Below are 17,654 nucleotides of genomic sequence, written 5' to 3'. Positions count from 1 at the left end.
AAGCTAGCATATCGATAATGGTAAAGTTTAATTCGGTAACGAGCTATATTTATAAGGCAAAACTAAAAACAGGTTGCATTGATACACGTTCCCTTTCAAGGCGGTAACTTCGACATTACGTCAACTGTGACGTATATGGGAACTCCTCCCTTCTCCATTTTGCTGAAATCTTATGGGCTAACGCCAGCTGGGGACAGCTGGCCAATTGACGCGAAGCATGCAAATACTGACAGGCTGCGGGTAGTATAAATGCATGGGTTCGCGGCAATAACGTCAGAATCTCTCTTTTCACGCTAAGAAATCATTCGTCATCGTGAAGTTGCATTAGAGGACTAATAGTAATTTTTCTTCGACGCATCCGATGGCTACTACATGCCAGTTATGTGCGGGCCCCTTAGACCCGCCCGACACTCACCTGTTCTGTGTCGCTTGCCTGGGCCTCGCCCACGCTGAAGCGGCACTAACGGACGACACGTGCGCCCACTGCGCCGAGCTGCCAGTGCGCGCCCTCAGAGCCAGAAGGGAAGTGGCTCGATCAGCAGCAGGGATAAGGCCCACTGCCGCCAGCGAGCCGCTGGTGGGCCCTCCCCCATCCGACGACGAGGTCTTCGATGCCGTCAGCTTCGCGGACGCGAGCTTTCACCCCCCCCACGCCGTCGCGAGCTTCGTCTCCTTTGGGGCTGGTGGGGAAGACGACTCCATGTCACTCTCGGCGTCGGAAAAGGATTGGGCGTCTCAATCCGAACGCCCCGACCAAGAGGGCCCTGCAGACCTCCAGGATGAGCTCGTCAGGGTCCTCGGCAAGGCCGTCTCTGAGCTGGACCTCAAGTGGAGCGCTCCGGACGAGCCAGCCAAGAGCAAGTTGGACACTTGGTTTCTCCAGTCGAGCCGTCGTCAGACTGCATAGAGGAGAAGTACCCCGTTCTTCCCAGACGTTCACGAGCACGTGGTGAGGGCGTGGGCTGCACCCCAATCGGTGCGCACCCACTCGAACACGCAGGCCATGTTCGCGCACGTGGACGGGGCGGAAGCCCACGGATATGTGCGCATGCCCCCCGTCGAGGAGACCGTTGCCGCGCACCTGTGCCCGTCTTCATCTGCACTGGGGTCGGACCGCAGCCTGCCATCCAAGCCGTGCAGGTTCACCGCCCACCAGGCGGATAAGGCCTACGCATCTGCGGGGGAAGCAGCTTCAGCTCTACACGCCATGGCGATACTACAGGTGTTCCAGGCGAAGCTACTTCAATCCCTAGACGACGGCACAGTGGACGCTGACGTCATCAGGGATCTGCGCGCGGCAACGGACCTCGCGCTGATGGCTACCAAGCGATCTGCTCAAGCCATCGGCCGCTCCATGGGATTCATGGTCGTCCTCAACAGGCACCTATGGCTAACCCTAGCTGACCTGAAGGACACTGACCGCAAGACGCTCCTGAACGCTCCAATCACTCCCTCCGGCCTCTTTGGTGACGCCGTGGAGTCAGTCACGGAGCGTTTTTCTGAGACGCAAAAACGCGCGAAGGCGATGAGCCACGTGATGCCCCGTCGCTCACTCCAGCCATCGACGAGATCCCGCTCGTCTTCGGCACCTCGCCAGGCTCAAGGACAGGCTAGACAGCCCGCCGTGGTGCCCCGCCCCGAACCGGACGCCCGTTTCGCCCGCGGCCGGAACAGGCAGTGGACGGGACCTGGGAAAAAACGCCAGGGTCAGAGTCAGAGGAGGAGCCCGCGCCGTGAGAGAACCAGCGCGCCATCCTCGGCTACCAAGCCATCCACCTGACAGAGCGGTCAAGAGGAAGAGAGAGCGTGCGGGGGGGCCCTCCCCCAAACGCCGTGTTCTAAAGCACCATGTCCCCCATGTTCCCCCGGGCGACAAGTGCATTGTGTGTGCAAATGTTGTTTCTGCTTGTGTGAGTTCCACAATAAAAACATGTACCCCTGCACAAAAAGAGCTTTTTCTTCCTCTTACACCAAACACTGTGTCACTCGCCCTGCCCCAGAGCAGCGCAGAGTCACAGCCCATAACTATAATGGCCTCTCGAGGGCACGAGAGTGTCAGCATTACACCAAGCCCATCGCGAGCCGCCCTCCCGCCAGTGTTTTTAGACTCGCGGGGGCGGGGCTCCAGTCAAAACACATCGTCACTAGCTACGGCGGCAATAAAGCTAACGCGTCCGCTGTGTCACTTCACGGACGCGTGGGAGGCTATTCCGGGCGTTTCACCGTGGGTACTGGGAATAATTCGGCACGGATATTCTCTCCAGTTCAGACGCAGGCCACCCCGCTTCAACGGCGTGGTCCCGTCACTGACCTCGCCCCAAAACGTTCCCGTTCTGAGACAGGAAGTTCTCAGTCTGCTCGAGAAAGGAGCGATAGAGCGGGTCCCTCCGAGCGAGCAAGAGAGCGGGTTCTACAGCCATTATTTCGTGGTGCCAAAAAAGGATGGAGGACTCCGTCCGATACTGGACCTGAGACCCATCAACCGAGCACTTCACAAGCGCGCGTTCAGAATGACAACACTGAAACAGATCCTGGCACAAATTCGTCCCGGGGACTGGTTCGCTTCAGTGGACTTAAAGGACGCCTACTTTCATATTCAAATAGCGACGCACCACAGGCGCTTCCTGAGGTTTGCTTTCGAAGGGACGGCTTATCAGTATTCGGTGCTACCGTTCGGACTAGCCCTGGCTCCCCGAACATTTTCAAAGTGTGTGGACACAGCGCTCTCCCCCCTCAGATCGAGCGGGATGCGTATCCTGAATTATCTGGACGATTGGCTGATATTAGCCCACTCAAGAGATGTGCTAATCAGTCACGTGGAAACGCTGCTTCGCCACCTGGATACGCTGGGACTGCGTGTGAATATGCAGAAAAGCGTGTTTATTCCGAGTCAGACTATAACTTATCTGGGAGTATGTTTGGACTCGGTGGCGATGCGAGCCCACCTCTCTCAAGAGCGCATAGAGACAATCTCTTCGACCCTGCGCCGTTTCAGACCGGGCAGGTCTGTTTCATTGAGAGAATTTCAGAGGCTCCTGGGACTGATGGCGGCGGCTTCTTCAGTGTGCCATCTGGGTCTGCTGCATATGCGGCCGCTGCAGTTCTGGCTGAGAACCCGAGTTCCGCCGAGGGCGTGGTCTTCAGGCCACAAGCGCATTACGGTCACTCACAGTTGTGTCAACACTCTGAGACCGTGGAGCAACCCGGACATATTCAGCCCAGGAGTTCCTTTGGGTATAGTGACACAACGCACCGTGGTCTCGACGGATGCATCAACCTCGGGCTGGGGAGCAGTGTGCTTAGGCGTGCCTGCCTCAGGCCTGTGGTCGGAGTCACAGAGAGAGTGGCACATAAACCGTTTGGAGTTGGAGGCGGTGTCCTTAGCCCTGGAAGCATTTCGGTCAAAATTGGAGCAGCAACATGTACTGATTCGAACCGACAACACGTCCGTGGTCTCGTACATAAATCGTCAGGGCGGTGTGCGCTCCAGAGCTCTGTTCAAACAGGCAGAGAGTCTCCTGTTGTGGGCGGACCGTCACCTTCTCTCCATAAGAGCGGCGCACATCCCCGGTCTCCTGAACCGTGGAGCAGATATGCTGTCGAGGAACGGGATTCCTCAAGGAGAGTGGAGGCTTCACCCTGGGTCAGCCCAAATGATTTGGGATCGATTCGGGAGGGCAGACGTGGATCTGTTTGCCACAAGCGAGAACACGCACTGTCGGACGTTCTTCTCGCTATCTCACTCCCCACTGTTGGGAGATGCTCTGACATCGCGCTGGCCGGAAGCCAGGCTTTACGCGTTTCCTCCAGTGAAGATTCTGCCTATGGTGTTGTGCAAAATCAGAGAGGAGAGAGCGTCAGTGATCCTCGTGGCCCCGAACTGGCCGAATCAGCCCTGGTTTGCGGACCTGAGAGAGTTAATGGTGGCTCCCCCATGGCGAATCCCCCTCAGGAAGGACCTGCTGTCTCAGGCGAATGGCACGATATGGCACCCCAGCCCCGAGCTGTGGAACCTTCATGTGTGGCCGCTGCGGGGACTTTAGTGGAGCGAAACACTCTGCATTCTCGAGTGCTGAGCACACTCGCGGAGGCGCGCGCGCCTTCAACCAGACGCCTCTACGCTCTGAAATGGGGAGTTTTTACTAAGTGGTGCCAGGACATCGAAATTGACCCGGTGACTAGTTCAGTGTCGGATGTTTTGCGCTTTCTGCAGCACAGAATGGATAGCGGCAGTTTGCCATCAACACTGAAGGTGTATGTAGCTGCTATTGCTGCTTTTCGTTCCCCGGTCGACGGGCAATCGATTGGTAAGCACGCTATGGTGACCAGGTTTCTCAGGGGAGCGAGGAGATTGTGTCCATCACAGCCGCCCTCTGTGCCGCCGTGGTACCTAGCTCTAGTTTTGAGAGCCCTATCTCTACCACCGTTCGAGCCCCTAGCTTCGATTGCGGTCAAGGAGCTCTCTTTAAAGACGGCATTACTCCTGGCTCTTGCCTCAGCGAAGCGCATCGGGGACTTGCACGCGTTCTCGGTGAACGACGACTGCATCTGTTTCGGACCGGGCGATTGCAGCGTCACTCTCCGGCCGAGACCGGGATACGTTCCGAAGTCACTCAATACACCGTTCAGGGCACAAGTTGTTTCCCTGCCCGCCTTATCTGCTGAACCGTCAGCCTCGAATGACGCTGACGCCCAGACCGCTGTGTGCCCGGTCAGGGCTTTGCGGATGTATATGGATCGCTCGGCCGCCTTTCGTCAGTCGGACCAGCTATTCGTGTGCTTTGGTGGATGTAATAAGGGACATGCTGTTTCAAAACAGAGGCTTTCTCACTGGATTGTGGATGCAATTGCTTTGGCTTATAAATGCCAGGGGAAGGATTGTCCCCTTAACATCAGAGCTCATTCTACGAGGGCGGTTGCCTCCTCGTGGGCCTGGTCTAAAGGGATGTCTATCCAGGATTTATGTCTTGCTGCTGGCTGGTCTTCTCAGAACACATTCGCCAGGTTTTACAAGCTGGATGTACGGTCCGTAGCGTCTCAAGTGCTTTCGGTAAGTTGAGTTTACTCATGTACCGTGAAACTGTGATCCAGTGCAGTAGCTACCTTTAGCTAACCTGTTATGGTTATTAGGTTCATACAAGTTGTCACCGCGAAGCCGTCGACACTGTGTTTTCTCTCATGCTTTGAGTGCTTAATGTGTTGTGCCTGCCCTGTCACTGTCAGTGCAGACCTCACGTTAAAATTCTTGGGATATGCAAATTTTGATAGGGTTGAAGCTGCCGTCTCATTGGCCTACCTCGGCCTATCAGATGTGTGTATTCCTAAGCGGTGCGGCTATTGGCTAGGAACTGTTGTATACGCTTATGTGACAAGGGGTTCCCCGTCTGGGCTTATCTTCTCTGCTCTCACGGCGTGATTTTATACAGTTCCCATATACGTCACAGTTGACGTAATGTCGAAGTTACCGCCTTGAAAGGGAACGTCTCCGGTTACTATGGTAACCTCGGTTCCCTGAGAGGCGGGAACGAGACATTACGTTAACCGCCGTGTCGCTGTTTGATCAGCTGTGCCAGCGTTCAGTCGCGATTCTGACGTTATTGCCGCGAACCCATGCATTTATACTGCCCGCAGCCTGTCAGTATTTGCATGCTTCGCGTCAATTGGCCAGCTGTCCCCAGCTGGCGTTAGCCCATAAGATTTCAGCAAAATGGAGAAGGGAGGAGTTCCCATATACGTCACAGTTGACGTAATGTCTCGTTCCCGCCTCTCAGGGAACCGAGGTTACCATAGTAACCGGAGACGTTTTTCCATTACCATCAGTTACACTGTGATGAAGATGAATTTCGTGTAAGATTCATAACATATACGGTGTTTTGCATGTAAGAGTTTCCATGATGAAAACATTGTTGACTCTAATGAAGACTAACGTACACTCCGAGTCCGGAGAAAAGTACCGCATCGTCAGCTCGAGGACAGGTCCGGGGTTGAGGGTGAAGCAGAGGAGGTCGTTCAAGAGTGCGGGCAGGGTCCGAGGAAGTAGTTTTTGCCTTGTTTGCCTTCGCTGACTGCATATGCAGGTGCTTTGAGCTGAATATTTCCGGGAACGGTGACATGTGATGAGTGCACGCAGGGCAGCGCGCGCAGTGGGGCTCGGGGCGGGCACGAGACATGAAGGCATCTGATTGGTTCTTTACATTCGCACCGAATGGCAGTGATTGGTCAGAGTTTTTACTGTCCTGCAGCTGCTACAGAGGTCTGATTTTTTTCATTCCTTTTTCTAAACACATACTGTATTGACTACTATCAGGATGGAAGGACCATTTCACCCAGTATAAAAAAAAGTGTTTCTGAACAGGATTACCTACCCTACCTTTAATTGTATAGCATCTTGTACCTTTTTTTTTTTCAAAAATAAAGATATAAAATAAAAAAATAGAAATAAAATAAATTCACATCATCATTTCAATCATTATTTTTCCACTGAAATATAGAATTGTTCCTAATTGTTACTTAATAAAACTTTTGTTCATCCCTTATCTTTATATCATGTTAAGTAAGGGATAATGTAGAGCGAGGCGGTTGTTATAGCGAATACAACCCCGACAGGCTGATCAGGACTGGTTGTATTCGCTATAACAACTGCCTCGCTATACATTATCCCGCTTATTACATGGCTACCTACCAAATAAATCAATAATTTGACACAAAATAATGATTTAAAAAGGAGTTTATTGATTTGAAAACGATTGTATTGCTTCCTATAAAGAAAATAGTCCGTTCCGTCTCTACGGTTAGAATCCTGCGTGTCCATGGCAACGCTCTACTTTGCATGGCAACGGTGTGTTATACCCATAGACTGTAAAAAATATGGACAAAGCGTCTGTGACGTCACCCATATACTTTCTGAAGAACGGGTTTGAAGCCGTTTATGGGGGGTATGGGCGGCGCCATCTTGGAAAATCTTGGGAAATCCTAACCCCGCCCACCTTCTGACGCACTCGCTCACTCTGCTACTTCGGTTATCTCTGTGTAGCCTATATTTAGGCAATGAAATATGTTATAAAACACCATACTAACTCTTTTCGTTTTCATTTAAAGAAATCTTAAACATTATAGCCACACAAATGTGGTTCAGGCAACGCGTATTGATTATATTCACTGCACATAACGTTTGCCTATTTATAAAAAAACAAACAAAATATAAAACACAAACCTGCCTCTTTTCGTTTTAAATATAATATAAAAATATTAAACATTTTAATATGGTCCAGGCAATATGTGCATTTGTACTAAACAACAGATGTTGCAGTAAACAACATTACAGATCATATTCGTTGTATTAAAATTTAAAATGACAAAACTCAACCCAGTCTCTTTTTAAATTTCAGTTTTATCAATATTAGCTATTATAAAAGTATAAGTAAAAGGTACAAGAAGCTATACAAATAAAGCAAACAATTCTGTCAAACATACAAAGTCAGCGCTCGATCTAGTCTAACCATACAATGATAAAGTTAAATAGCTTATAAACTTATGAAACTTCCCCTCAGCCAAACCGATTGGCCAGGGAACAAATTATAGATTTACAAGACCAAAAATCGCCCGTTAGATATACACAAGACAAATTATATCTCATGTTTAACCACTACAGAGACGTCAGAGTCAGCGGCAAACGTCAGAACGACTAGCCGAGGAAAGGCTGCTCCAGGCGGGGTACATGAGCACCGAGCGCCCGGTCATCGCTGGATCTCACAACTGGATACAATTTTCATAAATCTTTATAAATAAACCACAGATTTGAGCTTTAAAGTTTAAACAACTACATTCTCGCCTGAAAAACTCTTAAATTTACATTTCATGATACAGAAACAGTAGTATTATATGTCAACTGTATTAAAAAATGGCGCTTCTTATGTTGTCATTCTCCGTGGTGCTGCCTTGTCAGCTGTCAATCAAGCTGTCAATCAAAGTTAACCACGCCCTTATTGTCATACATTTTATATATAAATACGATCTAAACTAATGAGTTAGAAAAAAATTCACAGCCCTCATGGTTGTCAGGCACTCGGAACCTATCGAAAAATACAATAAAAGTCCATGGGACCAACCTGTAAAAACATGAATTTATGCTGTGAAAACGGACATTTTAACATGGGGGCTATGGACATTTGCTCCCTTTTGGGACCTTCCCCTAGCGGATTTTCGATGTATTGCAGTTTTTCGCACTTCAGGGAAGGCTTCTTTTTTCAGATCAGAATGTTGCCGCTTGGTTATACCTAGCAGCGGTCTGTTATCAAGAAATAACAGACCACATTCTACATTAGAATTCAAGCAAGCCATTTAATAATCCCTGTTAATCAATGCCATATTATTTTAATCTGAAACACTTTTCATACTATTTTAACTTAATTTGTTCCATAAATCCCTTGTTTTCATAATATTATATTTGTAACTATATTTCTTCTCATCTATTAAAAAGTTAGTCTGCATATACAACAAATAGTATCATTATTGTCTCAGTCCCACTTATCTCTAGCCTAGAAATCTAGATGCACCCTAGCAGCAGCAAAAAAAAATTTACAGCCAGGGTAGTCTAGCAACTCTCCGTTGACTTTCGAGCTGGAAAAACCAAACTCTAGTCAGGCCAATCACATCGTGTATAGAGTCGGTGGGCGCCGCTTTCCCTGAATTCCCTGCTACTTGAAAACAAAGAATGGCGGCTGCTGCTGGCGAACAGCGGTGTTTCGAATCGGCTTTGGCCGCGACTCTGGAGGATTTGGAGTTAAGCTTTTCTTTGAGAAAAGAACAGCACTGAAGTCATTCTTAAAAAAGGAAGATGTGTTCGTAGTTTTGCCGGCCATATACGGCAAAAGTTTAATCTATCATCAACTAGTTCCGCTGTTGGGAAAACACTCTGGTTGGTTGTAGCGCTATCCTATTGCGTACAGGGGGAATTTGAAAGACAGCCGTTTATCCCGCCCCTCGGATTGAGCCCTGACAATGGTGAGTTGCCAGACCTAACATCTTGATGTAGGTCTGGCTTGCCAGCCTAACTTATCTCTACTGTTTTGCAGAAACCAAAATATTATATTACTCATATCTCAATCACAAGTTTAACTTCTCTACATGCCAGTTCCTTCTGCATTGTTCTTTCCTTTCTTCTGCTCTGCCTCATCTAACCAGTACATGATTGTTTTCTTACAATCCACACACACACACGTCTCACACAACAACCTTTTTTTTTTTTTCACTCCCCTCTTCTCAGTAGCGGTTTTTGGCACAGGCAAACCGGGCAATCGGGGCGGCATTTTTGGGGGGGCGGCGCCGCCGGCACGAGCAGAAAAAAAAAAAAAAGATCTGCGCCGCGAAGCGGTTTTCTATTATCTATCGTTTCACTGTGTGGGGAATTGGCAAATTTGCGCCCCCTGCAGTTGCAGGCGCCCCTGCTTGATGAGAAGATGCCGTGCACAGAAGCTGTTTGTTTGAGAAGGGGAAAGGGGATGGGGCGCGGAGGCGCGGGCGCGGATGACAGTTCACCTCTGGGTCTCTCCCAAATGGAACGGACAAAGGGGGATCCATATAGTTATCTAAGTCAGTCACACCTCGACTTTCTTCCAAATAACGCACATTTCATTCATAATATTATAAATACAGGCCTCTATATTTCCTGCACATTTTTGTTTTTCTGAATTGTCTGAATGGCTAATAAAAATAGGTAATACAAAACGATTACTTGGTCACCACCACCAAGGTGAATTGGTTTAGTCTTGACTTCTGGTCGTGACTCGTCGTGAGTGACAGTTGGTATGGGGGGAATCAGGGGAAATCTGTTGATTGTCGATGTCGAGTACGTGCCAAATAAGAGATGGACAAGAAAGGTCAAAGCCATCAGGTGCCCAATTTAGAAACGAGCGAAAGATAAAGGTATGCAACTATGTTTTCTCTGTATGATTACGGTATCCATGTCATGAATGAAGGGGCAATATTAATTGGTGGGTATAACTCTTATTTGTTAGCCTTTTTGCTATGATTCTTGCTATGCTTAACAATAATTCGGTTTTAACTCAAACACGAGATCTAATTTCACCATAATATTGTGCTTTGCAACAAAACTGTTACAATTTCAGTTATTACACTGCAAAAAATGCTTTTCTTACTTAGTGTTTTTGTCTTGTTTCCAGTCCAAATATCAAACATTTCTTAAACTAGATGTACCGCATGGCGGTACAAAATATGACCGCCGCTCAGGCCTGCACTGGCTTTCCACAAAAATAAATGACGTGGAGCAATTTGGCTGTATTGCGTGTTTATGTATATACCTAAAAAAAGTAGTAGTATGTGCATGTCTGTCTGTGTGTGTGTGTATGTGTGTGTGTTTGTGTGTGTCTGTGTGTGTGTGTGTGTGTGTGTCTGTGCGTGTATGTATGCGTGCGTACGTGTGTGCGCGTGTGTGTGTGTGTTTGTGTGTGTGTGTCTGTGCATGTGGATTTGTATGTGTGTGTATGGGTGTGTGTCTGTGCGTGTGGATGTCAGTGTGTGTGCATGCTTGCGTTTGTTTGTATTCCTGCATGTGTGTGTGTGACAGTATCATCCTAAACCAGCAACCCTTCGCTCAACACCACCATCTACAGGCCGATGAGTGTACAGTCACTAAATGTGCACATAAATGAATTTATTTTATACCCCCCCATGGATGAAATTCTACGAAACTTAGCATACCCCCAGAGGATGTCAAGTTAATCATACACATGAAATATGGTGCAGTTCTGAACATCTCAACTGAAGATAGGGGCGATTAAAGCAGAATAATATTGCATTTTCATTTTTTATGGGAGGGGCGCAAATCACAAATGAGTGATTATGGGCTAGGTTGATGTGGGCCCTTAAGACCAACATACCATAAAAATGTCTTCATCCTCGGTGCCACGGTTCAGGTAGTTATTTAGGAAAAACTGCATTTTTGGGGTTTGGGGGGGCCCAGCGCGGGGGGGGGAGTGGCCCCCGGGGACCAAACGAAATTTTTCCGCAAAAGTCTTGTGGGACTACATGCCCACCAAATTTCATGTTCCCCCGTGTTTCGGTGTCCCTGGTATCGTTGACGAAAAATTCAGTAGATGACAAAAAAACCCCCCAAAAAAACTTTGACAATCCCTATATGACCGCTTTCGCTAGCTACGCTAGCGGCGGTCATAATAAAGATGCATAACGTTATTTTACTAAAGTAAGGCAAGGCAAGGCAAGTTTATTTATATAGCACATTTCATACACAATGGCAATTCAAAGTGCTTTACATAGAAGAAATTAAAATAATGAAAGGAAATAAGAATAATTAAAACAGTTTAGAAAAATAAAATAAAATACAGTACTTTTAAAAAATAAAAAAGAATATTTATTATAGATCTTTCTTTCAAAGGATTCCCTTAAGACTTAAATCTTTCAACCTTCTTTTAACCTTCAATCTTCTTACGACTTCCATCTATCAACTTTCCTTTAACTTTCTTTTCTCCCTCATTTACTCACACGTTCTTTCCACTTTCTTTAGCACTTTAGCACTGCGTTCACATTCTTTCTCAGACGAAAACTTTAATATCGTCATTTAAATACTGTTCTACTTTCAAACCCACATTAATCACTTTCACATTATCACCTTCTGAGTGGGCATTTACAGTTTCGGGCTAAATGCCCTGCTGACATAGGAGAAATTAAAATAATTAAAAGAAATAAGAATAATTAAAACAGTTTAGAAAAATAGTGTAAAATACAGTACAGTACAAACAGTCGGACGAACAGCGGCACAGTGCTCATTCAGTAAATGCACAGCTAAACAGAAGTGTTTTGAGTCTGGATTTGAATGTGACCACTGTAGGAGCACCTCTGATCTCTTCTGGAAGCTGGTTCCAGCTGCGGCTGGCATAATAGCTAAAAGCAGACTCGCCATGTTTAGAGTGAACCCTTGGTATTTCTAGCTGATATGATCCTAATGATCTGAGTGATCTGTTGGGTTTATATTCAGTGAGCATATCTGCAATGTATTGAGGTCCTAGGCCATTGAATGATTTATATACCAGTAATAATACTTTAAAATCAATCCTAAATCTAACTGGGAGCCAGTGTAAAGACCTGAGGACTGGTGTGATATGTTCATATTTTCTGGTTCTGCTCAGAATCCTAGCGGCAGCGTTCTGTATGAGCTGCAACTGTCTTATGGTCTTTTTGGGAAGGCCAGTGAGGAGTCCATTACAATAATCCACCCTGCTGGTGATGAAAGCATGAACAAGTTTCTCTAAGTCTTGTCTGGAAACAAAGCATCTAATTCTTGCAATATTTTTCAGATGATAGTATGCTGATTTAGTTATTGCTTTGACATGACTACTGAAACTAAGGTCTGACTCTAGTGTCACACCAAGATTCCTGACTTGATGTTTAGTTGTTTGACCCCTAGAGTGAAGGTATGCGTTCACTTTGAGAACTTCATCTTTGTTTCCAAACGCAATAACTTCAGTTTTGTCTTTGTTTAATTGAAGAAAGTTTTGACACATCCAACTGTTGACTTCGTCAATGCATCGGCACAGGGAGTCAATGGGGCTGTAATCGTTAGGCGATAGGGCTAAGTACAGCTGTGTGTCGTCTGCATAGCTGTGGTAAGCAATTTGGTTATTTCTCATTATTTGGCTCATTGGGAGCATATACAGGTTGAACAGGAGTGGCGCAAGAATTGAGCCTTGAGGGACTCCGCATGTCATGGATGTCCACTCAGACTTATGGTCTCCTATACTCACATAATAACCTCTCCCATCTAAGTATGACCTGAACCATTTTAGGACTATCCCAGAAAGCCCCACCCAGTTTTCCAGCCTGTCAAGAAGTATGTTATGATCGACAGTGTCAAATGCAGCACTGAGGTCGAGTAGTACCAGCACTGATAATTTGCCTGAATCAGTATTTAAGCGAATATCGTTTATTATCTTTATGAGCGCTGTCTCTGTGCTGTGATGCGGTCGGAAACCAGATTGAAAGTTGTCAAAGTATCCATTCGAGCTTAAGAATTTGTTCAGCTGATTGAAGACAACTTTTTCAATGATCTTGCCTATGAAAGGAAGATTTGAGATCGGTCTATAGTTGCTTAATATGGTCTTATCCAGATTGCTCTTTTTCAGGAGGGGCTTGACAACTGCAGTTTTCAGGGAGTTTGGAAAACTCCCAGAGAGAAGTGAGGCATTTACCACTTCTAGAAGATCTGCTTCTAAACTGTTTAACACACTTTTGAAAAAAAATGTGGGAAGTGTGTCAAGGGCGCATGTTGATGTTTTAAGGTGCTGTACGGTTTCTTCCAAAATTTTGCCATCAATTTCTTTGAAGTCAGACATAGTAGCTACAGATGGGTTAAGTGAAACGACAAACTTTAAAGAAGCTGATAATTCTGAGTCAATATGACGAAAAGACGATACAGAACATGGGACGAGCTTTAAATGGATTGGTAGTAAAGTAGTAAAATGTAGTAAAATGTAGTAAAATGACATAAGATATTAAGTCTTGTTTTCAGGGGAAATAAATAAAAATTGAGTAAAGAACATAATTCGCAAACATTCGCTCGAAGGGGGTCTCGCCCAGGGTGTAATTCAATGTAGAACCGTCACTGCCTCTTCTACCGTTCCCTACTTCATTAATGTGAGGGAATTCTCTGGATAATTTGGATAGTGACTTAGCCAATGTGTCACTTTGTCTCTCTGCCGTCAAGTCTGTTATTTTTGTTAACCATTTATTTAGACCCTCAGCTGAATTTAGACAAGAGTTTTTACCCCATAATGGACGGCAATCTTCAACTTCACAATTCCAATTTACATAAATTCTCTAATCAAGAGAGTAATTCAAATCAACATCATACATGACAAAAGTAGTCATAATTACCAGTAGCAGACAGAGCTGGAAAACCAATCCATTTAAAGCTCGTCCCATGTTCTGTATCGTCTTTTCGTCATATTGACTCAGAATTATCAGCTTCTTTAAAGTTTGTCGTTTCACTTAACCCATCTGTAATGATAAAACACTCATTCCAGAGGTTGATGACAATATCCACAAAATCAGGAAATAATAGTACCCCAACTAACACATACAAGACATAAAGTGATGTCTCCATCACACACACTCATACTAGACACACATATGTTAACTGCTCATTTTCAATGTTCGCTTTTTGATATTAACTCTAAAAATATTTACTTCACATTTTTCTTTCGGTTTTACCTAATTTTACATAGTCTTTTAACCAGTTTTAAAGCATGTCTGTTCATTATTCCTTTGATTTTAGAAAAGTCAGCTGGGTTGTTTTGGTTCATTATTATTATTTTGTTTAAGCTTGCTTTAGCAGGCCGATAACAGAAAGACAGACAGAGTACCATCCCTTCCTCCACTCAAGCAGTCTCTCTCACTATAAACAAATCATCTTTTCAACAGCCTCCTAAGACTGTAATTTAGACAGAATGTAATATTAAATTTATTACAATAACATTTAACCATTCACCTTTGTTATCCAGACTTTTCTTGAATCTACAAAAGTGGTCTTCATCTTTAGCCACCACCATGTCTAACGACCTTCAGGAGTTAAAACTATGTTATAGACATATTAGTACAAAATCAACACTTCTATGAAATAAAAAATTCTTGCCCATAAGGCACCCAACATCATGGTCCTGATATACACCTCATGGTCTCAGCTGGCTCTTGAAAGTCCCCTGGCATAGTTGTAGACACTTGTCACCAGTGGTGGCTGGTGCTAAAAAAAATTGGTGGGGCGCAACAAACTGAATTATTAATCCAGGACTGAATGTAGGCTAATTGTTAAATAACAATTTAACAGTGATAATAATGTAGCTATCATTAGCCTAAAGTTTAACTAATACTTCAGCCGGTAGGGTTGGGAAATAGCCAAATGCCAAATAAATCTGAATTTTTGGGCTAAATGGCGATGTATGGTATAAGTATTTAATTATTATTTTTCAATAAAAAAAACAAAAAAAACTGTATTTTAATTTTTTTTTAATATTTAATATCCTGATCAATATTGTCCTACAAACAATGTTCATATTGAAGGTTATAAAAACAAACATAGTGTAACCTTGCTGTCTATCTGCAGTCTATCCAAAAAAGGGGTCAAATTACATTACATTCTAACATTGCAACATTACAATCTAAAAACAAAATAATGCTTTTTAAAGAAGTAGTTAAATTTACTAAACTTAAAATAAAATTAAATAAAAACAAAGCTAATATTATAAAAATACACATGTAGGTTTGAAATTCTCTAGCACATTTATGTTCACCAACAACAACAAATATTCAACAACAAATATTTTAGCTAAATATATTTATAATTTAGTGCTAATGTATATTTTAGTCAGAATAATTGCGCTCCTATTCTATTGCGCTCCGTCTGTTCGGCGCGCATGCACGCGGCGGCGCTCGTTCACGGAAGTTTAGCTTGCAGAAAGCTCGCCCACTCATGATAGCAAACTGGAAATATTGACTTTCTAACATTTTGTCATGGGCTGGTTGAAGCAGGATCAGAGGCGGGATCTCAATTGCAGCAGTGTTTATTTAAACAAACAAGATATTACATGGACAGGTTTCTGAGGGAACAAGAACAGAACAACCACGCATGTAGCAACAACGACAGACAACTAACAGACTGAAAACACTGGGCTTATATACACAGAACAAACAAAAAGACAAGAGGTAAGGACAGGTGACACAGATGATGATGATGAACAGGTGGGTAATTGAGGGAGTGAGTTCAGGTGTGGAAACAAGAAGGATTCTGGGAACTGTAGTGAAGACAGGACGATGACAGACGGTGAATGTGACACATTTACAGATGGAGAATATGTCCGTGAAATGTAAGTTATGCACTGAGGAAATTATTGGATGTCACTTCAGCTTATGGCTAAATATTATTAGAGGTAGGATTTGTTTCCAGCAATCGCTGCACAAGTGAAGTTTACGTATGATGACGAAAGCACGTTAGTGCGAGCCCTCCCGGAACCCATAGAGAATGCATTGCAGTGCCTGCAGTTCGAAAAAAAAAAATCTTTGAATGTAAGTCTATGGGAACACTCTGGGCGATTTTCGGCCATAGTGAAATCACCCAAAAAGAAGCGGTACTCCACAGAACGTGACTTGGCGCTGATTGGACTATATCCAGAGGCAGTGAGTTCTAGAACAGTGAGTGACTGCTATAGCGTAACTCTGTGGTTGAATGAGATTGTGATTGAAAAAGCCCCTTTCACACTTTGGTGGTGCGTCGCCCGATCGCCCTAATGAAGAAACCGCCGCTGCTTGTCACAATGAAAAACAAGCCATACAATGAATGCGGTTTCTGGTGAGTGGTATGGAGGAACTCACATTTCTGGGTCAGACTGCCATAACTCCTCACAGCTCATCCCCCCTTAATGATATGATCCTGCTGGCCTCACAGTCATCCAGTCCACTCTCATACCCATCTCACATAACACACCTCCCATCAGGAGATGCCCAGTGGCGGCGATGACCCCCTGCCTTAGGTTGCCCTCTGTTTGGCCAAAGAGGATCTTACCCGTCGTTGAGAAATCACCTCGTGCACACTGGTAACCGCTCTTGAAACATTGAAACAAAGGTGAATTAAGGAGTGATACTTACTCTGCTTCTTGTAGAGAGTTTGCCGCCAAAAAGTATTCTACTTCCTGAGAGTCATGTGATTAGAGGAAAAGTCAAGGGTAACAGGGGGGACATTCAATTCAGGGACACAACATATTTTAAAGACTTTAAGTATTAAAAATGTATTACTAACAAAAAATATATTTTGGTGAGGAATATTATAAATAAGAAAATACAACAATATAAAAAAAATTTGAATTTATTTTATTTTTATTACTTATATTTGTGGCTGAAGTTATGTAAGCTTACTTGGGGACATGGCAGTTTAGCCTATTTGCTCTAAAATCAGAGTAATAATACATCAGTTTAGTACATCCGATTAAGTTGTAAAAAATTAGTGCATCTGTCAGCTCAAATCCATTCCCTCCACTGTCTGTACTATATTAAATAAAAGAGGCAAAAATCCCAAAATAAAATAAATTTAACAATAGACACTGTTTTTGTTGTTTTCTTTCAGGAGATTCTCAAATCTTCACTGGAACGCTTACAGGAGGAACTGAGAACATCTGTGAATCGTGAACAGAATCTTTGTAAAACTGCTGAAGATATTAAGGTTTGAAATAAACAATGTGATTAATGCAATTGTGGAAGTACAGTAGTTCCCTTTTTAAAAACTACAATTGATGCTGCGCTGCTTAGCACATTGGGAACGTCTTTGAACGTGACCAGCTGTGAATATGTTGTGTAACACATCAATAGATTTGACCCGAAGGTATTATAGCCTCGGTCGGTGACCGCGACACAAGGCTATAAATAGATAAGCCACAGGTGCATCGTCAGGTCTTTTGTCTTCAGAGACCATTCTGTGTATGTGTGTTTCAGAAACATCTCTTACCTTTCTATCTGTTACAGATCTTGCTAGGAGTTAGTTTTCAACTGGCAGTGTGCAGAATTTTCTCTCTTTCTCTCTTCAAACAAGTGAAAAGAGTAAAATCATGAGTCAACAACAGAGTAAGCGAAGTGTC

General features: G+C 44.5%; 1 protein-coding gene across 5 annotated transcripts in view; it reads left to right on the top strand.

Annotated features, from left to right (window-relative positions):
* The window catches only part of LOC309478124 (E3 ubiquitin-protein ligase TRIM35-like), a 42,260-nt gene that overhangs the window by 10,643 nt on the left and 13,963 nt on the right, over positions 1 to 17,654 (top strand). For 3 of the 5 annotated variants that reach the window (XM_082141661.1, XM_082141660.1, XM_082141657.1), the window contains exon 2: positions 17,147 to 17,242. The exons of the other annotated variants lie outside the window; for them this stretch is intronic. In XM_082141661.1, the coding sequence (XP_081997787.1) occupies positions 17,147 to 17,242 (96 nt within the window). The remainder of the gene's footprint in view (positions 1 to 17,146; positions 17,243 to 17,654) is intronic. 5 annotated transcript variants of the gene reach the window in all.

This window comes from Leuciscus leuciscus (genome assembly GCF_965113295.1).
Source record: "Leuciscus leuciscus genome assembly, chromosome: 16".
In the NCBI taxonomy this organism is placed as follows: domain Eukaryota; kingdom Metazoa; phylum Chordata; class Actinopteri; order Cypriniformes; family Leuciscidae; genus Leuciscus; species Leuciscus leuciscus.
Note: the sequence above shows the minus strand (reverse complement) of the source record. Positions and strands in the feature narration are given on the sequence as shown.